This window comes from Pseudorasbora parva, chromosome 11 (assembly GCF_024679245.1).
Source record: "Pseudorasbora parva isolate DD20220531a chromosome 11, ASM2467924v1, whole genome shotgun sequence".
Classification (NCBI taxonomy): Eukaryota; Metazoa; Chordata; class Actinopteri; order Cypriniformes; family Gobionidae; genus Pseudorasbora; species Pseudorasbora parva.
Genome location: NC_090182.1, coordinates 7,652,356 through 7,677,443, shown reverse-complemented (window position 1 = coordinate 7,677,443; position 25,088 = coordinate 7,652,356). Strand labels below are relative to the sequence as shown.

Here is a 25,088-nt window from a genome sequence, read left to right as displayed (position 1 = left end):
AACACATATCAAACAGCAGAACTTGTGTGCATGCAGACAGACAGACAGACAGACAGACAGACACACACACACACACACACACACACACACACACACACACAGAGAGATTGGTCATCAAAATGTCATTAAATAATAAGTGTAAAAACACACACAAAGTAATTCAGAAACTCAGATTCCTGACCTCAGGAAATTAATGATGTAAAGTCTGATTTCCACCAACCAGTTCTCTCTGACAATTGGTTTCAATGAACCGCTTCAAAAAAAAAAAAAAACATATTAATCGAAATCTTTACGTCATCACCCGATGATTTCACTACGCATTTCTTATCTAACAACTCAGTGCCATGTTATATGAAACATTCAAATAAAAAAGTTATTTATGTGAACGCATATTGCTGATTATTGCCTTTTATTTACTTAAGTTATTGGTATTTGTTGTCGGGTATTAATGTCAATGGTATTGGTGTATTTCACGGATCCTTTATGTTGGATAAGACTGACCAATATTGAGTAGCCCACATCTTGGATAACACTCCTAAACGTTTCTCACCTTCAGCACACATGACAGACACTGATGCACACACAGGGATATGATCTACATGTCTAAAATAGCCTATATAGGGACAGGTGTGTGTGGGGGGGATATACAGTGCTATATCAGAAAAAAATATACACTGATCAGGCATAACAATATGACCACTGACAGATTAAGTGAATAACAATACAGCAAAATGCCACAAGAACATTTTGTGCAAATATGATGAAGCATCTGCTTTAGCACAGCGTTATTTAGAAGGAATGCACCATGTTTGATTCAGTGCGATCTCCAAGCCACAACAACGCACCAGAAACAGATAATATTAGCAATGGCAGCTACATAATTCTGTTAATTCAGTTGTTGTATCAAATTTTGTTTTTGTTGAATTGTTTTGTTTAAAATAGCGATCACGAATCACAAATACATCAGACAGCTGTTTGAGTCTATTTAAAAAAATATTCATTTGAATCATGCATTCAAACTGTTTTTAAAAATTTATTAAATCCCATTAATAAATACTGGGAATTTGTCCCATTAATAAATACTTATTCGGTTCACTGATTCTCAGTTTTTGAACAAATCTTTTGAATAAATTATTCAATGAAATGGTCGCTTGCTGCCACCTACTGGAGTAATAATGTAGACAAAAAAAAACATCTTAATTTGAAAAAATTCCTTTCACTTTAGCCACAAACGGGAAGATGGGCAAGGAGAAAGTGGATGAAGGTCACAGGGAGGTGACAAGATTTGTGGTTAAGGGGTTACATCCCTTTGCTACGGTTGAGTCGTCTTCGTTTAGGTACGCAAAATGCATTCATGATTAATTTCTCAACAATATCAATGGACTTAAACCTTCTTTGATATTCGTCTGTGTCTCAAAGCACATCCAAAACAGACCTAACAGAACATTATATTATACAGTAAACTATGATTTAGGTAGGCAAAGCATTATAAGTGTTATTTTTTTTTTTTGCAGGGAAATGACCAGGGCTCTAAATCCCAAATACAAACCACCCTCCAGAGATGGTCTGTCCAATCACTTGATGCCAGCCTGGTACAACATAAAAAAAGAAAACCGCCTGGAAAAGGTCAACAGAATCGCAGTTACCAGTAACTGCTGGACTAGCATTTGCCTGGACCATTACTTTACTCTTACAGCACATTAAGTCAAAGAGGGAAAGATGAATCAGAAAATCCTCAAAAACAAAGGCTGTGTACAAAGCACAAACAGGGGCAGTGGTAGCAAACAAATGGGGACATTTTAGATGAGTTGGGGATAAGCTATCCCAGCTATAACAGTGGATATGGATAATGCATCCAACATGAATGTGGCAGTACAAAAGCTTCACCTCATTAAAATAGGCTGCTTTGCACACACACACACACACACACACACACACACACACTTAATCTTGGTGTGTACACAATTACCTCAGTGGCAAAATGCACAGCAAAGGTTCAGGACAGGATTGTGTGGATGAAGAGGTCAACCAGCACATTCTGAGGTCTCTTTTTACCTCATTTCTCAGAGGTTACAGCCAATACTGCAAAATCTCACACCAAATCTGAAAATCTTTTGTATGGCCATTACATAAAAAATAAAAATAAAATCCTTGGACAGGGCACATGCAAAATAATAAGGAATTCTTTCTTGAACTTAACTTCCATTTTCCTTTTCAGGCTCTTAATTTTGCCTGATATCTCTCTGTCTCTCACTTTTTTAAATGTATGGTATTAGAGGACCATGTTATTGTTTATATCTTAAAATGACTTAAACTAGATTTAACAAAACATATCTTCTAAATTGTCTACATGTCAGAATTAGTACAATAATATCAACATCGTGACAATAACGTTAAATTCCTATTACTGAACATATCATGTTTCTTTGTTTTATATGTAGTAAAACCATGGGCCTACTCGTTTTCTTGAGGGTTGTGCTGTTTTTCCCCTAGCTCGCTCTAAACCTATTGTAAAACCATATGAAAATCTATCTGCTAAATTACTTTATCTTTACAAAAGATAATTGATGTCAGCATGTACAGTATTTTGAGTGATGATAATGGTGCTACTGCCAACAGTTGCTAATGCTTTTAAAATAAACAAAGACAAAACTACAATTGCCTATTTTAACATTACATTTGAAACTGACCTGCACTTGAAGTCCAGAACAGGTCAGAAGTTTCGTCTCTCTGCTCCACCTGGCGCTTCTCCATTCTCGAGTCCTCGCATTGATTAATCGTTGGCTTGACGGAGGTCATGGCGTTTGTTTGCCAGTCAAGACTAGTCGATTCATGATTTATTAGAGATGCCACCAAATACAAATTAAAAACTATTTTTTGAAAATTTAAGAAGTAGAAAGTACATATATTTTTGTAAAAAATTTAAGGAGTTATGGTAAAAGGTGAAAAACAAATAGTGAAGCACTGAGACCAGAAAAATATACTTAGTAGGCCTAACGTTGATCTCTTATCGGATAGGCCTTCTTGATGGAGACCCGATTTTACTGGTTCATTCAGTTCTGTCATAGTTTACCGAGGTTATCCTCTTCGGTTCCCTTTGATGGTTTCATTTCAAGTGAGAGATTTACTAAGGTTGTACGTGCCAACGCAAAATTTTTATGTTAAAAAATACTGTCATGATTTACTAAAGACACACAGTGAGAAATTTGTGCTGAAAAGGTGTGGACAGGGTAATTTTTGCAGGAGTTTCCCTTTCAGATTTACGGGACGAGAGTAATTAAATTAATCATGCAAAGTGATTTACTAGGTTTGCACTCAGTTAATTTACAGATATTTGCGCCATTATTTACCACCCAAAAAGCATGTCTTAAACCAGACAATGTCTTAAACTATAAGTCTGCGTCTGTGTTCTTTCATTCAAATAATTTATATATTGGAAGACGGTGTACTCACTTGAATGGGAGAAAGTGCAACGCCCAATATGGTGAATAAGCCATGATTATGTCATGATTCGAGCATTTAGAAACAACATTTATGAGACAGTTGTCAGATTTTATTGGTGATTTCAAATATGAAATTTAATAAAGCTTGGCAAACAGTTTTGTAGAATTTGATGTTTCCCCATTCCAAGAGATAGGAGCTTCACATGTATGCCAGAGAGGTGTTTTAAAGATGGCTTACCAAGCCTATTCGTTCAAAAATTTCTTTCTGTGTCTTACCCTCTCGCTTGAGGGTGTCAATGATGGCCTTCTGGACAGCAGTCAGGTCGGCAGTCTTACCCATGATTGCGGTTTTGAGTAATGAACCAGGCTGGGAGTTTTCGTTTTTCAGCACGACCTGGCACCTGCTCACAGTGCCAAAACCACTGGTAAATAGTTTACTGACCATGGTATTACTGTGCTCAATTGGCCTGCCAACTCTCCTGACCTGAACCCCATAGAGAATCTGTGGGATATTGTGAAGAGAAAGTTGAGAGACGCAAGACCCAACACTCTGGATGAGCTTAAGGCCGCTATCGAAGCATCCTGGGCCTCCAGAACACCTCAGCAGTGCCACAGGCTGATCGCCTCCATGCCACGCCGCACTGAAGCAGTCATTTCTGCAAAAGGATTCCCCACCAAGTACATAACTAAACATAATTATTTAAAGGTTGACTTTTTTTGTATTAAAAACACTTTTCTTTTATTGGTCGGATGAAACATGCTAATTTTTTGAGATAGGAATTTTGGGTTTTCATGAGCTGTATGCCAAATCATCAGTATTAAAACAATAAAATACCTGAAATATTTCAGTTGGTGTGCAATGAATCTAAAATATATGAAAGTTTAATTTTTATCATTACATTATGGAAAATAATGAACTTTATCACAATATGCTATTTTTTTAGAAGGACCTGTATATTGTAATATAGAAGTTTAAACTAAAGTGTCAATATCAAAATGTACACCATATTGCCAAAAGTATTGGTACACCCCTCCAAATCATTAAAAAGGTGTTCAAATCGCTAACATGACCCCATGTAAATTAAATTAAGCACCTAGGCATGCAGACGCTTCTACAAACATTTGTGAAAGAATGGGTCACCCTCAGGAGCTCAGTGAACTCAAGCGTGGTACCGTAAGAGGTTGCCATCTGGGCAATAAGTCCATTCATAAAATGTCACTACTATATTCCACAGTCAACTTGTAGTCCTATTATAACAAAGTGGAACCAATTGGGAACAACAGCAACTCAAGTCATGAAGTAGTGGGCCACGTAAAATAACAGAGCGGGGTCAGCGCATGCTTTATGTAGAGTCAATCGTTACAGATCTCCAAACTTCATGTGGCCTTCAGATTAGCTAAAGATCAGTGTTTAGAGAGATTCATGAATGGGTTTCCATGGCCGAGTAGCTCATCCAAGCCTTACATCAGCAAGTACAAAGCAAAGCGTGGGATGCAGTGGTGTAAAGCGTGCCGCCACTGGACTCTAGAGCAGTTAGAGACGTGTTCTTTGGAGTTACCAATCACGCTTCTCTATCTGGCAATCCGATGGACGAGTCTGGGTTTGCCGTTTAGACAGGAGAACAGTATTTGCCTGACTGCAATGTGCCCGGTGTAAAGTTTGGTGGAGGTGGGATTATGGTGTGGGGTTGTTTTTCAGTGGTTGGATTTGGCCCTTAGTTACATTGAAAGGAATCTTTCTCTTAATGCTTCAGCATACCAATACATTTCGGACAATTTCATGCTCCCAACTGTGGGAACAGTTTGGGGACAGCTCCTTCCTGTTCCACATGACTGCCTTCAGTTCACTCATCCAACATCAGTGCCTGACCTCAAAAATGCGCTTCTAGAAGAATGGTCAAAAATTCCCATAAACACACTCCTAAACCTTGTGGAAAGCCTTCCCAGAAAAGCTGAAGCTGTTATAGCTGCAAAGGGCCAAATCCATATGAAACCCTACAGATTAAGAATGGGATCTCATTAAAGTTAATGTGCATGTAAAGGCAGGCTTCCCAACACTTTTGACAATATAGTCGCTATTTAGTGACTATATAATGACAATATAGTGTATTTCATAAGGTATTTCAGTTAGAATGATAAGTAAGATAAGGGATATATCCAGGCAATCAGATTCAGTCATCTGTTTACAGTTTAAAACATTTATTTTTGTATGTTATGTATTGTACCATATACATGTTTTACTATATTTGTATTCAGTATTCTGTGTATACATTAGTCTGCAATTATAAAGACAACTGAAAATAGCAAAACCATTCTCATTTTTTTCCACTGTCAATTGATGTTTTACATTTTCAATATTAAGTTAGTACAAAGTCACAAAGTATCATTTACAATGCAGATTATAAGTGGTTCATCTAGGGTGAGTTCAGGGTGATTGGGACACTTTTTGCCATTGAGATGACTTTGTAAAAGTGTCCCAATCACCCTGAATTAACCCTATATTACTTTTCATTCACAGTAACTGCCTTTCATAATACAAAAGTAATTCTATCACACATTTTATCTATTCTCATTCAGTTTCATACATTTGTCCATCATTTAATCCCACTGATCTTAAAGGTTAATCAATCAATCATTTGGCACATCTATAGATTTATAAATACAGCTTCGATAGATGTATATGTACCAACAGATTAGTTATCGATTTTGTATTTTACAGTAAGCCATGTGAGGAACGCTGTAGTTGAAGTGTTATTGTACTTCAGTACAAAATAGCTTTACTTTTTTCTTTGATTCAAGGAAATGGAACATACACTGTAAAAAATACAAACTTATTTAAACATTTAAGTACAATCAAATTGGATGTATAAGCCATTTCAACTTAAACTACGGTACATAAAACTGACTTTTAAAAAAGTTATCTATGAGACAAAAACATGTCGCATAACTTATTGATCATATCTTTTTTTACAGTGTCTGTTGTGATTTCATTGTATTTCATCAATACTGTAATATTCGTTATTTTACAGTGTTGTATTTGTAGTACCAGTATGAAATATCTATTACATATATATTTTACAACAATATTTAATGATTGTACAAACAACTACACAGTGAAACTATCAATATCTTGTGTGTGGTTGATCTAAATTAGGGCTAACACCCTATAACTGATTCAGTTGGCACAATTTCCTAAACCATTAATTTCTCAAAACAAAGACATATTTCTCTAATCGCATTTATGCCAAAAAAAATAATAATAATTGTTTTGAGAGACGACAAGGTTTAAACAATGTTGTGAACACTGTATAGCTTGTTACAGCTGAAGACTGTTTTGAGAATTGTGTCTAGATTTTGAAAATTTTCATTAAAATTCTGAAATTAGAGCCAAAGCGATGGTATTAACTGAAATCAGACATGCATCAGATGGCAGGTAACTGTTATATAAAATACAGGCATTGTGCAATACAGTATGTAATGTAATAATGTAAACAAAGGCCTTACCGTGGTAGAGACTGCCAAATTACTGTAGCTCTAAGAAGATTCACTACAGTATACATATATTCTTAAATGTTCTTATAAATGATCTTGGAAATTAAATTTTGTACAACTGTAATGAAAGTATGAGATTCTGAATATGAAAGAATGACTAGCGATGTTACAAATGGGAGGCCTGTTTTATTTTTATCTTGTTTTAAACCTTAAAAAAAAGAAAATTTACTCTATTAAGACATGAAGGATACTTGAGGCAAAACCTGCGGGATGAAATATACACATATATAAAAAAAATTATGATAAAGATATATTTAGCTAAAAACTTAAACGTACAAAAAAGCTAAATATCATCATTGCAATATAAGGGCATTGATTGAATGTAACTCGAACCACATTAAAAAAAAATCAAGAACATTCAAGTATAAACTTGTTTAAACATTAGAGGAATTATTGAGAAGTCTTTGCTCGTGTCTCTTTGGACGGCTAGAGAAACTCTTTTTAACTTGAATAGCCAGATAACGGTGAATTAATAAAAATGGGCTTTTGAGCGGACAAATAATTCCATCTCATCACATACGTTCAGGTGCAAGAAATGAACCAATAAGAAAAAGGAAAGAAAAGCAGAAAGTGCAAGAGTTCAGCAGCTGTGCTGGAGAAGTTTCTCTAGATTACATCTGCATTTTCTTGGCTAGAGCTTCTGCTTCCTGTGAAGAAACACATAGAAAGCCTTCAGATTAGTTCAAGTGAGAACAGAGCAGAGCATGTCTATGAAACAAAGGCCATCAGACGGGACACTGTGTCCCTGAGGCTAAACATTAGCACTCAAAATTCATTACTTAGAGTGGACACATAGAGAGGTGGGAATAAAGGACCCTTTATGTCTGTCAGAACACCTACCTTTGAACCAGGGGGCGCAGTCAAGCCAAGAAACTCGTACACAGCATTGTCTTCACGGGCATCGAAAAACGCCTCATAGTTCTGGAGTACAGAAGATTCATTTAGGGAGCAGATGGCAAAAAGAAAGCATTTTTGAATTCTTAGAGTCTGTGTTAAATCAACACTGCTCAGAGTACATATGGTCCTGCTCTACAGAGACATCAACATCTAAAGCTCTGTTATATCTCAGTTAGGGCTTCTGTAGACGTTAATAATAAGTGAAGCTGGATTTGTGGAGTTGTTTAATCCTCCTCTGCTGAGATCTTGAGAGATTTAGGGACAGTTGTTCAAAATTAATCTGATCGGATTGGATCGAATCTTGAAAATGGGTTGTTCAAAGGTAAAAAAGATTCTGAAATCAGATTAGATCACAAAATCCAATCTTGGTTTTGATCTGGATCAAATCATCAGTTTGCGTTGTTCAAAACTTTTAATAATATTGGGATATCTTTGATCCAAACAAATCTGGATTATACTGATCCCAGTATAGCCGCAGAGCACAAGCACTCCAGATTTGGTCATCTGAAAAAGTGTGTATCTGGATCAGGGGGATCCAATCCAATTTTGCTTTGAAAAACCGGCACAAAAGGAAGTAAAAAACAAGGGATTTCCAAATCCAGATCATTTTGAACAACTGGCCCCTGATGTCTTCTATCTTCAGAGGATGTCTAATGCTGGGACCACACTGCAAGATATCAGGGCGATTTGGGGAGGATTTCTCCTCTTCCAACAATCCTGGATAAAGTCCCGATTATCTTGATTGTTCTACAGATTATGTTATCAGCTTTGGCTGTGGTGTGAGGTGAGTTAAGAGTGCTTGTATATACTCAGAAGAATGTCAGAGCCGCCTCTATCTCAAATCTTAACTATCCAACATGTTGAGTTTTTAAAATCAGAATGTTGCCATATTCAAATCAAGATTTTAAAAAGTAGGCCAAGTTTCACTAATTTAACAAGTATATGTCCAGCTGATTGTCAGCCTCTTACATGTCTGCATCTCGAGAGATTGCAGAATTCAAGAGAAAGTTATGTTTTATAAACCTAATTTGTGAGGAGCACGTTCAAATGGTTTATCTCATCAGCATGAGGACGTATACACAGCCGAGAGCCGAGTTACCTTAATAATGTGGGGCAGAAATCTGGGTTTGGGATAAATTCCAAGCTTGAAGCCATCAGATTAGTTTTTTTAAGAGTTTCTCCTAAATCAGCAAGTTATGTAGCCTGACAAGCCTGACCCACATCAAGATGTTTGGTCTGAAACTCACCATTGACAGCTCAATCCGAGGGGGGGATAAACGGTTGTCTTTCAAACTCCCTCTGCACGCGATAGGATAGCGCTACACCAACCAGAGCAACGAAGGTGAAGCAGAGCTGGTTGACAGATTAAACTTTTGCCGTATCCGGTCGGCAAAACTCAGAACACATCTTCCCTTTTTAAGAATGACTTCAGTGCCGTTCTTTGTTCTTTTCTCAGAGAAAAGCTTAACTCCAAGTCTTCCAGAGTCGCGGTCAAAGCTGATTCGAAAGACCGCCGTTCGCCAGTTTCTGCGTTTACTAGAAGCGCGCAAACGCAACTCGGCCGCCGTCATTATGGCCCCGCCCACCGACTCTATACACGATGTGATTGGAGCTCAGAAGGGTATTGAGAGTTGCTAGACGACACTCACGGGCAGATTGATTTGCTGCCGCTAGGGTGCGTCTAGATTTCTAGGCTACAAGTTATGAGCTTCTTTTAGCCTTAAGATGTTCTGTGTGTGAATACACCCCCTGATGTATGATTTTAGTTTTAATACTACTTATGTATTTTTTGGAGCTTGAACATTTTGCCTCCCATTGACCAAAAACAGCTGATATTCTTCAAAATATATTCAATCTGTTCTGCAGAAAAAAAACAACTCATACAAGTTGTGGCCTTGATTTACTAAGTATAGTCAAAGCGCTGGCAGCTAGTAAAGGATAAAAGAAAGACAGCAGGATGGGTTCAGAAAGGACCACGATCTCAATCGCTTTTTGTCTGATGTCTTCCCTTTGGCCATTTCGGAGAACTTAAGAAACAACAAGAGTTAAAGGTGCACTATGCAGGATGATCAGGGTGAAAAAAATAGCATATCTCATTCAAATATAATGCCTCACAATCATAACTTATGGTCCACTATCAGTAAAATCAAACTTTTGCTAATGTTGCTATCGCCTTGATGAAAAACTCTTAACTGAAAAACTGTCATAGACTGAAAGTTCAAGTCTGAGCGTAGCAGGAAGTCCTTTCTATCGCTGGCTAACAGACTGTTTGGTGTGTTTTGAATATAACATGACTCATTACTGCACATATAGATGAAACCTAGCACAGTCTATTTTTTGTACTCTTATCATCATTTGCACATTTGTAATTCCAGCACTCATTCCTTATTCATGTCAATTTGTATGTATTATTTTCACATTGTAGATCATACAGAGTTAGAAAAAAACTTAAGAGTGGTGTTTTTTGTGTGTTGAAGCTGCCGTGACAATGTAATTTCCTGTAAAGGATCAATAAAGTATCCACATCCACAACAACAGGAGTCCCTACCAGTGACCATCCTTCATTAAACTTAACATCTAGCAAAGTATTGTAATTGATCCTTTGCTAAGCCACGCCCAAAAACCGCCACAGGCCAATCGTGACTTAGCAACCGTAACTAGGCACGAAAGGGTCTTTCAAGCTTTTAAGGGAGGGAAACATGCCGAAGCTTTGTGTGTATGGATGGTGCAAATCTGATACCCGGTATCCTAAAGGTTTGGACGGGGGGTGGAATTTTTTTCTTTCCCCAAACCTAAAACTCAAGAGGAGTGATACTGGGCGTGGATCAAGCAGTGAAGGAGGCCCGAGTCACAACTAAATGTCATCATTGCTAAGTTCTCATGCTAATGTCTTATGGATAAGCTTTACTCATTAAAATTATTAGATTATTTTCTAATTTCACTTATCCATTTGAATGATCAGCGTATGAGGCGGCTGCTGCTTGCGCTGGGACCTATAGGCCTTATCTTGAATTTTGATGAAATTATTCTCTAATCGGTTCACTCGAATGCATACTGCAGTCCTATTTGTCACGCTCTCTCAGATATTTCACCTGTTCACCAAAAATGACTAATTATTGAGGAAGAGTTTATTATTTAAGAATGAATACGTTTAAGGCTAAAAAAGCTGTATAAAAAGACACTATTATCTATTCTTTATCAGTGTGCTGAGGTTGCGTTTGCCCTGTATGTGTCTGGACATTGAGGGTGTGCTCAAAAATGGACATACAGAAGATGTATAATCGACAGAAAAAAAAACTGGGAATGTGGTGACGTGAGCCAGGGGAACAGCTATAGAAATAACTGAAGGATAACTGCCATTTTGGGAAGATTGCTAGAATATATAATATATGTCAGACAGGCCAAGGGACAGGAGTGTCTTTTTTGCAAAAACTACTCCAGCTTTGTTGCTTTGGTTGGTGTGAATAAAGCCATTTCTGAAAACAATGATCCTTTGATATAAATTTTTCAAGAAGAGAATTTTTGACACTGGTGCTGTAATAGATGTGCCAGGTGCGAAGGCTTGTCAGGCGTAGCAACAGTAACTGAGGAGGGCGGGGCTTAGCGAAGGGCTAATTGATAAAATAAAAAAATATTTCAATACAAGCATTTCAGTCAAATATAATTTATGCAATATGTCAGAAACTTTACCTTGCAATGGAAAAATCAATCTACGTTTTAAAATTCTGTGGGAAAACCACACACTGTAAAAAATTATATGTTCAATAAGTTATGACAACATGTGTTTTTACATTGTTTTAACTCATCAAAATAAGTTAGAAAAGATGTAACTCATTTTTTAAAGTCAGTTTAACATAATCTAAGTTGAAATAACTTAAACATCCAAGTCAATTGTACTTAAAAATTTCAGGATGTGATTTTTTTTTAAGTGCAGACTTGGCAACCCTGGCTGTGTGTGAAATGGATAAATCGAATCAGGGGAAAGGGGGTGTGGCTTCTGACGATGTTACGCCCACCCATGAGGAGAGGCCAAATTTGAATCTTGTGTTTGAAAACCGTAACTGAAAAGCCTGCATAGTGCACATTTAATGAGCTTTTGCTTGTATTTTTTGGTTGTAGCTTTTGGTTGTATTTTTTGGTTGTATGTACCTAACCCTAACCCAAGGAATGAGCTGAAATTATTTTCTGTGGTTACTGACAGTGTCTCACAGATATTGTGAGTTTAGGTTATATTTAACCCAGAATATTCCAACATGTGATACAATATTCAACAATATTCCCCAACATGATATTTCTTATGTGTACACACCCCACAATATCTCTCTTCGTTGAAGATCTGAGGAGGTAAAGGGTTCCCTGTGGCTGGTCGGAAGTTATCTGGAATATTTTCCCGCATCCATTTTCTGTTGTCTTCATCAGCTGCAATATCGCATTCCTCAAACTCAATCTTATTGGCTGCCAAGAAGCCCATGACATCCTGTTGCTGCTTCTTGATCTGAGGAAAACAGAAGATTAAATCAAACGTTAAAATTGATTGACACTCATTCTGATGCCCTCGAAAACAGAGGGCATTTATGTGTGAAATGTTTTGATAATAACTGACCTATGGACTTTTAAGAATTGTCCTGCACTAGTTTTATTTGGAAATCATCCAAGTCCAAAAGTCATTTTTCATGGTTTTGCTTGTTGTGGCCAAGCCCTATTACAATTATGTGTACTCAAAAGCCCTTACATGCGTATACCAAATTTTGTGTTCAAAAGCTTTAGCCATTTAAAGGCATGAAAAGAACATTTACCCTGATTATTTCTAAATGTTATAGTTCTTATACATACATTGATCTGCAACGAGTGGCAGTATAAAGTGGCAGTATAAAGCATACAATGCCATTTTTTTTAGCACTAATAAAAATAAAAAAACATGCAGGAGATCGCAGGAGTAATCACAGTAAAACACAACAAACTATTTTTTTTATGCATTCTGACTTATTTACACGGTTAAAGAGCTGTATTCGCATGCTAAATATGGCCAAAATAAAACTACAGAGAGTGCAGAATTATTAGGCAAATTAGTATTTTGACCACATCTTCCTGGTTATGCATGTTGTCTTACTCCAAGCTGTATATGCTGGAAAGCCTACCACCAATTAAGCATATTAGGTGATGTGCATCTCTGTAATGAGAAGGGGTGTGGTCTAATGACATCAACACCCTATATCAGGTGTGCATAATTATTAGGCAACTTCCTTTCCTTCGGCAAAATGGGTCAAAAGAAGGACTTGACAGGCTCAGAAAAGTCAAAAATAGTGAGATATATTGCAGAGGGATGCAGCAGTCCTAAAATAGCCAAGCTTCTGAAGCGTGATCATCAAACAATCAAGCGTTTCATTCAAAATAGTCAACAGGGTCGCAAGAAGCGTGTGGAAAAACCAAGGCGCAAAATAACTGCCCGTGAACTGAGAAAAGTCAAGCGTGCAGCTGCCAAGATGCCACTTGCCACCAGTTTGGCCATACTTCAGAGCTGCAACATCACTGGAGTGCCCAAAAGCACAAGGTGTGCAATACTCAGAGACATGGCCAAGGTAAGAAAGGCAGAAAGTCGACCACCACTGAACAAGACACACAAGCTGAAACGTCAAGACTGGGCCAAGAAATATCTCAAGACTGATTTTTCTAAGGTTTTATGGGCTGATGAAATGAGAGTGAGTCTTGATGGGCCAGATGGATGGGCCCGTGGCTGGATTGGTAAAGGGCAGAGAGCTCCAGTCCGACTCAGACGCCAGCAAGGTGGAGGTGGAGTACTGGTTTGGGCTGGTATCATCAAAGATGAGCTTGTGGGGCCTTTTTGGGTTGAGGATGGAGTCAAGCTCAACTCCCAGTCCTACTGCCAGTTTCTGGAAGACACCTTCTTCAAGCAGTGGTACAGGAAGAAGTCTGCATCCTTCAAGAAAAACATGACTTTCATGCAGGACAATGCTCCATCAGACGCGTCCAAATACTCCACAGCGTGGCTGGCAAGAAAGGGTATAAAAGAAGAAAATCTAATGATATGGCCTCCTTGTTCACCTGATCTGAACCCCATTGAGAACCTGTGGTCCATCATCAAATGTGCGATTTACAAGGAGGGAGAACAGTTCACCTCTCTGAACAGTGTCTGGGAGGCTGTGGTTGCTGCTGCACGCAATGTTGATGGTGAACAGATCAAAACACTGACAGAATCCATGGATGGCAGGCTTTTGAGTGTCCTTGCAAAGAAAGGTGGCTATATTGGTCACTGATTTGTTTTTGTTTGGTTTTTGAATGTCAGAAATGTATATTTGTGAATGTTGAGATGTTATATTGGTTTCACTGGTAAAAATAAATAATTGAAATGGGTATAAATTTGTTTTTTGTTAAGTTGCCTAATAATTATGCACAGTAATAGTCACCTGCACACACAGAATCCCCCTAAAATAGCTAAAACTAAAACTTCCAAAAATATTCAGCTTTGATATTAATGAGTTTTTTGTGTTCATTGAGAACATGGTTGTTGTTCAATAATAAAATTAATCCTCAAAAATACAACTTGACTATAGTATTTCGGTGCCAAATACAGTCCTTCAGGATTTGTATAAGGTTTGGAAACCTTATTTTTATTATTTTACTTTATAAATACTGTGTTTTTTTGCAATTCGGCGCATAAGTGCATAAAATGGGAACAACACAAACATATAGTGAATCGAGAGTTATCCCGGGATAATGCCATGAAGTGTGTGTGTGTGTCTGTCTTTTATAAATCTGATAAATCTAAAGGCTCTTCTGAGATATGAAGGATGCAATACTACTCTATAGATACTAAGATTTACATGACACCGGCAGAAAATTTGTGTTTAGCCTTAAACAGAACTAAGAACAGGTTTGAAACTAATGAGTGGCTATGGAAACTAACAATGGCAAAATGAGAACAGAACCAATGAAACCAAAATGTCATCTAACGAAACCATCAAAATGTCCTGGATCATACGCTGAAAACAACAGACTTCTCTCTGGAGACATATGCAGACTTATAGTGTGATTAAACCCCACCCGTGCAGGCTTGCATTCATCTACCTCCAAAAATGAATGTGCGTGATCAAATCACTGTGTGTAATCATGTTTATTTGTATTCATCTGTATTCAATATGTGAGGCAAACACTTTTTAAACAGGATAATTGGGGTAAAAGTAATCATTTATTTATTGAATATTAATCCATTTGAAAAGTTTACACCCCTGGCGGTTAATGCATTGTGTTGCCATCTGGAGCATCAGACAATGTTTACACCTTTTTTAATAATTGTCCTCAGTGTGAAAAGACACACACAGACGCTGCTGGAAAGCACTCAAAAATGCAGAGGATGCTCGAAAAGCAAAGAATGTGCAGGAGCTGGAGGATTTTTCTCAAGAACAGTGGACAGTTTAACTGCTCAGGACAAACAAGGGACTCATAAACGACCAAACGCAAAAACATTTGTGCATCATCCACGTATAGCAACAGACAGAATTAGGCTGTCACATGTTGTTTCCATTGCAGTATGATTTGCTTACACTTATTATGCTTCACAAATCAACCTGAATGTCAACCATTGTTTCCCAACCCTGTTCCAGGAAACAAACCAATTTTTGGATGTCTCCCTTATCTGACCCATCCATGTCAGGTCTTGGAATCTCACCTGATGAGCTGATGTGTGGATTCAAATACAGTATCATCGCTGTCTTTCTGGTCTTAAAATAAGCTTGAAATTACTTGAAATGATGGTCTGAAAGTAAGGCTCTCAGAGTCCCTTGGTGATGTTTAAGATGCATACACTGTCAGAAAAAAAGGTACATTGCTGTCACTGGGGCGGTACCCTAAGGTACAAAACCGAAAAAGTTACTAATATGCACTCTTAAAGTACTAATATGTACCTTTAAGGTACTAATATGCACTCTTAAAGTACTGATATGTACCATTTAGGCGTGAGTAAGGTACAAAGATGTACCTTTTCACTTTTGTACCTTAGGGTACTGCTCTAGTGACAGCACTGTACCTTTTTTTCTGAGAGTGTATCATGCTGCACGTGTTTGTGACCAAAAAAAAAAAAAACTATTAAAAAATAGCTTTACAATATTTCAGAAATAAAATATATATTAAATGTGCTACTGTGGCCAATTATTGCAGCCTAGTTATTTAAACATATTTGCAGTGTTGCAAACGTTACTTTGGGAAGTAACAGGCAACAGATTACAAGTTACCCAATTTAAAATATAATAAGAACTGTGTTTCAATTATTTTATTTAAGCAAGGTAACTTGTTACATTTGATTACTTTTCTGAAAGCACTTCACCATGGCATGTGATAAAAATGCCTTTTTATCACTTGCGATGGTGGCAACTCTCAGACAGATTGTAGCCTAAAGCTTTCAGCGGCAATGTGGATTGATGTAACTGGCAGTCCCGCAGATTCAAAGGAGAACAAATCAAAAGCATAAGGCAATGCTTCCTAAACAGCCTTTAAAGGTGCACTGTGTACAGTTTAGCAGCATCTAGTGGTGTGGTTGCCCATTGCTCACCCCTCCCTTTCGAAGCACATAGAGAAGCTACGGTGGCTGACACAGGACAAAGATGTCTGGGACAGCTGAGAATCGCTAGAGCTCTGTAGAGCATGTTTCTACTTTAAAAACATGGCGGTGGAAAATGGCGATTTAACTGTAAGAGCACCGTGGTGTATGTAGATTCTAAAGGCTGATTTATACTTCTGCGTCGGACCTACGGCGTATCCTCTACGTCGCAAGTTACGCGTCGGTTTTCATTTATACTTCTGCGTTGCTGACTGCGTTAATGTGCAATTACACATGCAGACTGCTAGGATGCAGTGTCCATGGGCATGTTAATGGTGTAACCCAGTGGATCAAGGCAAAAGCAAAAGAAGAAGCAGCTTGTTGTGTACATTGTCAGAGTAGCAGCAGCAGTGATGGCGGCAAATGGCTTTTTTTTGCAGCTTGAAATGTTGTATCTGTCACATATGGACTACTTTGATTATGTTTTTATTACCTTTCTGGACATGGACGGTATTGTTCGTCCAGTCCTGGAGGGCCATGGTTCAGGTGTTTTTGATTAGGGTTGGAGCTAAATACAGGACAGTGGCCCTCCAGAACTGGAGGAGCTCACCTGCTCTTAGGTAATAAAAACGATGTTTTATTATAATGCAACGGTTCATTATGTGAGCTATTTATACACCACTGAAAACACAGTTATGTATATTATATTGCATTTCTGTCAAAAGATCCTCAAAAATATCACACTGCAGCTTTAAAAGGCAGGAGGTACTGTGCCCATCAAAAACAGGCAAAATAACAAATCAATATTATTCAAAATATCCTAGCTTTTTACAGAAAATATTCATATGTAACCCCCTTTGTAATCATTCACACTTTCATAACTGTAATTTAATTACACATTGTTTTCAGTAACCGATCGGTTATCGGTTACATTTATTTTGTAATTAAATGACCTAATCTTGTAACTATAGTTACTCCCCAACTCTGCATATCTGATGAGATTTATACTTGGTTTTAATAAACGTAAGAAATAAATGATTGGTTGCTTGCTGAAAGTTAAGATAGGTAACACTTAAACTGTGTCAACATCAAAAGAAACTGGAATAGCCTATTAATCTGCAACTGACTAAAGAATAAACACAAAGAGTGAGGCATTTGCCTCATTTCAGAAGGAAACCGCATACCACTGGTGTCTGGGGCATGGGCTTGACCATGAGATGTGCCACTGTCATTCCAGTGTTACATAACTCAGAGTATCTAGAGCACAAGTTTTCGCTAACTCACCAAATTAGGAAGTGCAAGAGCCAAATCACCTGCTGGAGGAGCAGCTCCCTCTAGCGCGGTCATTTTACACACTGTGCATACTGTTATTTTACTTTTCCACAGTTAAGATGCAAATAAAACATACTCAATGAAACTGATAGAAAACATTCTGATGCAGTCTCTAGATATGCACCTTATTTTTGATGAATCAAGCAGATATTATATAATACCAGCACACTAATGAGGAAGTGGTTAACTGTCAACTGCAACACCATATTTAGACTTGTGGTGTGTTTTTCTCTGTTAAACTTGCTTGAGAACAAAAGACTATTCTCTAGCAGTTTATGTTAATGTTTCAGGAGTCAATAAACATGTTTTCAGTCTGACTAAGGTTGTAATAATAGGTTTACAATAAGGTAAACAATATGGTTTCATTTGTTAACACTACTAGCTAACTTTAGTTAAGTTTATGAAATAATAACACTGCACTTATACAGCATATCAATCTTAGTTATGTTAATTTCAATATTATAATCTAATGTTGTATTTGCTAACATTAGTTATGCATTGTGTGAACATGAACAAAAATGAACAACTGGATTTTTATTAACTTGCATCAACAAAGATTAAAAAATAATGTAACAAATGTAGGCTATTTCATAGTACATGCTAGTTAATACACTGATGTTAACAAATTGACCTTATTGTAAAGTGTTAGGCTACCATAATAATAATAATTATAGACAAAAAAAACAATAATAATTAATAAAAATAATTTCGGTGGCAAACATAATTTCCGCCAAAATGTAGTAGCCTATTCGTGTCACAATTATTGTTACTACCGAATAACTATGGTAATTTGATGCGTCATCAACGACATCATAAAGATATGAAATAAATAAATAAATAAATAAATATGACAAAAGATCGAGTGTGGACTCTTCTTACACTGTTTGACCACACGTTGATTTCTTATGACTTCACTGTAGTAGGCTAGTTGTATTTTGGCTTGTAATCTGCTGTGTTAACATAATGTCATGTTCTCAAACAATCTCACGGTGTCTGAAGTTCTTACCGATGTTGATCCAGAGGAGGATGCGATGTAAACTTTAATCACCATAATCACAAATTCCTTAAACCTATCAGGGATGCAAAAAAACAATCATCAATGTGTTACGGTAACAGCGTTGTTAAGATCCACATTCACTCCGTCTGTCTCGGTGAGAATCTGTTCATTCCGGTCAGGATCTGTGCTCATTATTGCCCTTCTCTCTTTCTTTTACCCCTCCTCGTTCTCCGCCTCTACAGCAAAACATGGCTTGCAAAACTCTTTCTGCTTTCTCAGAAATAGTCGATCTTAGAGCTAGGGGATGTGCAAACAAGACTGGTGTGAAATGTGCAGCTTTCTTAAAACGACTTGTAGCAATAAATGTGAGAAAGTTATTGCAGCCAGCATGGATGACTACACAAAGCCCTCGCCGTGCTGCCTGCTATTTCTGAGCTAATGTTCATGCACACATTTAATTAAATTCTATCACATTAGTGTTGGGTGAAAATGCACGTTGTTCTGATTTCATGTAGTACGTGCAGCAATTTTGTAGCAGTGACACGTATGATGGAGATGGGCTATTTCGAAATACTCCATCATGAAGCATCGAAACCTTTACGAATCGTTTGTTTCGAACCGTGAATCAAACTGCCCAAGTCACGTGATTTCAGGAGCTTCGTTAAGTCATAACTGTTTCGAAATGGTTCACCAATGATCTCTGTGAACCCATGAATCATGCGGATTTTTGTTTTTGTTTGAACTGATCTTGACATTTGTAGACGTTTTAACTAGATATTTGTATAATTAAAAAGAATAATAGTAGTTAAACGTGTCTTATTGGCCTCTTTTTGAGCCATCAATGGCATATAAACAAGCCCTGGAAATTGATAAAATATATTATACACACACTTGATATTATTAGATGATTCGTTAATTGCGTTTGATAGATTTTACTTTCAATAAAACATTTACAATATGTTGTAAAAGGTGTTTATGTGCATATCTGGCTTGAGTTGTTGTTGCATTTACACTGTTATGAACAGCAGGGGCACCAGCGCTTGGCGGGAATCATTTGGTTCAATGATTCGAAGCTTTGAAAAGCTTCGGTTCTCTCATCACTACACGTATGTGTAAATTGTGCCGTTGCCACCGAATAAAAGTTCTATGTTGCTTGCTTCGCAGTTTGTCACTGTGCTACAGATTAAACTAAACGCCACGTTAACCAAATAAACTCTGTACACTAATCGCGAACGATTAGAGCGCAGATATTTTTTTATAGGCTTGAGAAACAAACCAGACACAATTCCTAGGCGCCATTTTGAACTACCTAAATGACAAAGCCGCTATGGAATTGTAAAAGCACAAAGGGTCGCCTATTGTTTTTCCTTGCTTAAAAGTAAACTTATAAAGAGGCATAATTAAGCCTTAATAGGAATTAATATTCTCAGTCGACCTTTCTGTACTGTCGACATTTGTTTAGAGATACCGGCTCGGATCTTTGTCATGTTTGACTCTCGGTTCTCAGCGCTGATTTGTGTAACGACACATCAATCACGCCTAAGCTCCTCCCCTTATCCCATTCAGTCTCTCTTGCTGTATGTTCCTCTGTGTTTACTATTGTGTTTAGTGTTAGCGCGCTGAGCTGAGCACGTATATGCCGAGTTCTCCTCCAAAGCAGCTGGTTTCCGTGTGTTTTGCTAAATCTCTTTAGGAATCCAACATGCCTAAAAGAAAGGTACGTATCATTTTGCTCGCGCGCGCGCAAACAAGCATCTACATCAGGGAGGCGTTGTTCGGTATTAATAGAGCCATAATCACATGGTTTATTTGTTCTTTGTTTTGCTAAATATATATCTGCATACTTTTTAAACACTGAAATCCGCGCTGCAGATATCTTACATTGTGCAAAGTAAGCGCGGTTTCGTGCTCGAGTGTTGTGCTGGTTTCCTGTGGCGTCAGCCATGCTGTGCAAGAAGAAACTATGATAAAAACCCATCCCGAAACATCTACTTGCACTAAAAATGATTTGTGCAATACTAAAGATTGAGATCGCATTGATATGGACAATAACACAGTGTGATTATTTTATAGTCTTTGTTCTTGTGAGCAGATGGCTGTAATGGCGCTCAAGTACCGAAAGATGGCGCTGTCGTCAGCTCCTCCTCTCACATATAGGGGTTGGTTGTGCTATTAATAAGGGATGGTTGAGCTGAACTATTGAGCTTACTTATGCAGGCCACTGGATGTCTTACATTTTGATGTGTGCAAATATAAAATTATAATAAAAATAATGCAAGTTTATCTTATGGTTTTATATTTATGTAATGTTTTGTTGATCTCATGTGTTTTTTTCATCCACAGAGAGCAGATGGGGATGCAAAGGATGAGGTGAAATGCAACTTCTTTATTGACATATTTTAATCTATTAATCATGTGTGCATATTTCACTTACCTTTGTGCTCTTTTCAGCCTCAGAGGAGATCTGCACGGTTATCGACAGTAAGTTTGTTGCCATTATCAGATTTTTTTTGTTGTTATGTTTATCATAATGGTATCAAACTTGGTAAAGGTTTTGGCACTTGCTATGTGAACACACACAAAATCATGGACATAGATGGTCCTGAAAAAAATGGTCCCACTTGTGTTCCTCCTGGTCAACAATGACCCATTGGAGATTAATGGGAGATTAATTTCCTCTAGTGGAAACGTTTGGTACTGCGCCCAAACCAAGTTTAACTTCTTAAGATTTATGGCAAATAAATATACATTTGAAAATGAAAAATATACATTTCATATAAAAACTTATAATAGTATTTTTGTGCATTTTCCTTAGCAATGGGCCTCATTCATTAAACTTTAGTAAATATGAGTAAATTTGGAGTAACTTGCACGTAAAAACGGACCTCCCCCAAAAAGTCTTCGTCAGATTCACAAACGCTTTGTAAACATCCGTTTTGAAAGTTAAACGTGTGTATGTTAGTGCATACCAATCTTTAGTAAATATGGTGTGCACAGTCATTTATAATTAGCATAATCTCCGCCCATGAGTTATAACTACGCAAATTACGTGTCCAGGAATGCTGTGGCATCTTCTGGACTCCCTTCTCATGTTCTCCCCTTTGCTTCAGTGTATTGGATAAATGCTAAAGAGACTAATTGGCCATATGCCTAACAATAAATATTTGATCAAAATTGTCCACCAAAACATTTTTAGCCTGCAAAAAAAAAAAAGTCAGGTGCTCTTCTCCAAACGGCCAGCTGGTGGCGCATGAGTGCTGTGAAGGCGCAGTGATTTTCCCGCTAAAACGCTTTGGTTAATATGATATGGAATATGCGCTATCTCTTTTTGAAAATATTATTGAATATAAAAATCTTCATTGTGGGATGGTTGGTCAGTGTTGCATTTGTCCCGCCCCTCCTCCACAGTGATTGGACGGCAGAGTTAAAAGTGACCATGACAAGCACAGCGTTTTATCAATTTTTTTTGCTACAAAATAAATAAAGTAAAAAATAAAAAGATCAAAATGCAATCAGTTTGCCTAAAAGAACACAGGAGATTCAAATGTTTTACGTACCATTTACACGTGGTAGGGTGCAGGTGTACATTTCTTTCGAACCAACTAACATTTAGAAAATATGAATTTTCATGTATAAGAAAACTTACATCAGAACGGCTTTACGAACAATTTACACAAATTAATTCGGCTCGTGTTTCATGAATGAGGCCCATTAAACTTAGCATTCTGTAACTTTAAAAAAAAAAAACTTTCACTTTAGCAATAATTAGCTTAGAACAAACTTAATAACAAACTTTTTCTGTGTTTTTTCTGAGATTTACACCAGTTTAAGTTGGAAAATAGTCACGTCTATGCTCAAAAAGTCAATAAATGGATTATAAATGCAGCGTAATTATAATTTAGTACCTTAAAATGCCCTAATAATATTAAATAAAAACATTGAAATAAAATATAGCACATTCATTTAATTGAAATTTCTTTTTAATCAACACAAGTGAAGAGTGAAAAAATGCCTACTAGCTAGACTAGTTAAAGGTCAAAATATGACACAATTTAAATACAAAATCACGTTAAGGCAAGGACACATTAACACTGATTTTTATTTTTGTACTCAATATTGGAATTTGGTTTCACAAATTATTTTTTATTCACATTTTGTGACATTTATACCTTTTCGTTTTTTTAAATCAAACTTTGTTTTAGAATTTAAGTTGAACAATGCCTCAAATATTGTGAATGTACCTGTTTTTATATTTTATCCACAAGCACTTCTCAGCTGTATTTTTCATTCATAGAAACCAGGTCCTGCGAAGGCCGAACCCAAATCAAAGAAGACAGCTAAGGTAAATATAACACGTACCTAACAAACCAACAATAAAACGGTGACATTAGAGCAATGTTTCAGGGCTACAGCATTCGAGCGAGCGAGCGAGTTTACACACGTGCAAATGTTCTGTGGGAAAGTTCTGTTTATGGATTGAGATAACAAAATGTGCTGCCAATCGTTCACTTCCTCTGCAGAAAGACAAAGCTGTCAATGCCAAGAAGGAGGACAAAAAGACCAAGATGAAGGCCAAGGAGTCCTCAGAGTCTGCGGCCAACGAGGAGAACCACTCGGAAAATGGGGACGCGAAGGTCAGTGTGTTTTAATGAACCTATTTGATGTAATGCTGTTACTCTGGGATATTTTATGGCCATCTTGTGACATGGAAAATTAATTGTTCTTCATTTATTTTTCTCAATCTATCCTCAGGTCGCAAAGACTCACAAAGAAACAAAGGAAGCAAAGTCTGAGTAGCACTATTGCCTCCCATCAACACTGTCGTTGCAACTCCTCATCATCACTCCGTGTTGTGTCATTGTCCAACCTCCAAGGCATATTGTTAACAAAGAAATATTTTTATCAATGGTTTTATAAGTATCAGTATAAATTTTTAGCACAAACTGAAGCTAAATACTGAGCACCTTGTAGATTTGCAGTGATTGTTTCTCCGAGAATGCCACACTAAAATATTTTTAAATGCCATTTATTGTTGTTGATAGATTTGGTCTAGAAAAATCTTACCCGACTCTAGAGTCCTGAAGGTTTTCTTAAATTGTTTCCACATGCTCTTCATTCTTGTTTTCAAGGTTTTCCAAGCGATTATTCATGGCTGGGGGAAATTGACTTTTTAACCTCATGTATTTTTTTCCTTGCTGTTTATCCATTTGCCCTAGATTGTGATGTATTATTCATAAGAGGAATAATAATGAAACAAAATAAAAACAGAGAGCTGATGTATTTCACTCTACCCTGCAAAATCAACAACAACAAAATGATAATTAAAAATGGCAGCTTATTAAAGATCATAATGTTTTCATGCAAATTGTAATTTTTTTACTATGTGATTCCAACATGTATTGAAGTCCGCAGGTTGTTATTTACTCTCTGATGTTGCAGTGTCTGCTAATAAAAAATGGTGGAATTTTCCTCACTTTTGCCTCTTAGGTTTTTCTTCAAAAATGATAACAAATGAACAAAATAATACTCAAAGGAAGCTTTATTGATTGAGCTAGACATGCTATACACAGAGAGAAAGGGTTTAAAAATAATCCCTTTAGGGGTACAACAGCTTGATGCTGGGGCAGTACGCTTGAAAGGTTATATTTTTACCACAAAAGGTTCATAGTTATACCATAAGGGATGTATTTGTATTATAAGGTACTGATATGCACTTTTAGGAGTAAAAGTGCAACATATACATACTTTTAATGGTACTGGTCCAGCGACAAGCTGTTGGGCCCCTAAAGGTACAATTTGACACCCCTTTTCAATGTAGTGTCACTACTAAGTTTTCTCGAGTGCTATTAAGCTAAAATAAGAAAGTATACTTTAAGTCTACTTTTTTGTACTTCTCAGAAATTTTGAGTTATATAAGTATTCAAAGTATACTTGGCTAATTGTGTTTACTCTTTTGATTGAGTAAAATGTTTCACATAGTTTTGCATACTGTCTTAAAAATGTACATTGTTTAAAAATATTGATGTTTAAAGAAAACACGTAATGTCTGATCTTTAGTGTAAGCTTGTGTGTAGCTAGAATCAAATGTTTTTGAAATGAAAAGAGTTAAAGTACTGTTAAAGGTATTTCAGGTATAAAACTTAGCAGTGCACTTTTTCCCTCAGAATTCCGATTCTGTCACAATTCAGACTTTTTTCCTCGGAATTCTGATTCTATATCTTGTGATGCAGACTTTTCCTCTCAGAATTCCGTTTTTTTCTTGCGATTCAGACTTTTTTTCTCAGAATTCCAATTCTATATAGAATATTAAGTG

At 37.0% G+C, this 25,088-nt stretch overlaps 2 protein-coding genes and 1 long non-coding RNA gene across 3 annotated transcripts in view; 1 reads left to right on the top strand and 2 right to left on the bottom strand.

Annotated features, from left to right (window-relative positions):
- LOC137092612 (uncharacterized) overlaps positions 1–2,946 on the bottom strand; it is a 28,439-nt gene extending 25,493 nt beyond the window's left edge. Inside the window, exon 1 of the long non-coding RNA XR_010908316.1 lies at positions 2,691–2,946. This is a non-coding gene — a long non-coding RNA (uncharacterized lncRNA). The remainder of the gene's footprint in view (positions 1–2,690) is intronic.
- A 2,679-nt stretch (positions 2,947–5,625) lies between these two features.
- On the bottom strand, positions 5,626–19,039 carry sh3bgrl (SH3 domain binding glutamate-rich protein like). Its single transcript, XM_067456910.1, has 4 exons — positions 18,785–19,039; positions 12,202–12,387; positions 7,836–7,916; positions 5,626–7,642 (listed from the first exon to the last, which is right to left on the bottom strand). Exons 1-4 carry the CDS (start codon positions 18,827–18,829, stop codon positions 7,607–7,609), a joined length of 348 nt encoding a protein of 115 aa, XP_067313011.1. The 5' UTR covers positions 18,830–19,039; the 3' UTR covers positions 5,626–7,606.
- Positions 19,040–20,315: 1,276 nt separating this feature from the next.
- Positions 20,316–24,248, top strand: hmgn6 (high mobility group nucleosome binding domain 6). The gene is made up of 6 exons (XM_067456909.1): positions 20,316–20,492; positions 21,119–21,145; positions 21,227–21,256; positions 23,070–23,117; positions 23,296–23,409; positions 23,528–24,248. The coding sequence occupies exons 1-6, from the start codon at positions 20,478–20,480 to the stop codon at positions 23,570–23,572; spliced, it is 279 nt and encodes a 92-aa protein (XP_067313010.1). The 5' UTR covers positions 20,316–20,477; the 3' UTR covers positions 23,573–24,248.
- The last annotated feature ends 840 nt before the right edge of the window (positions 24,249–25,088 follow it).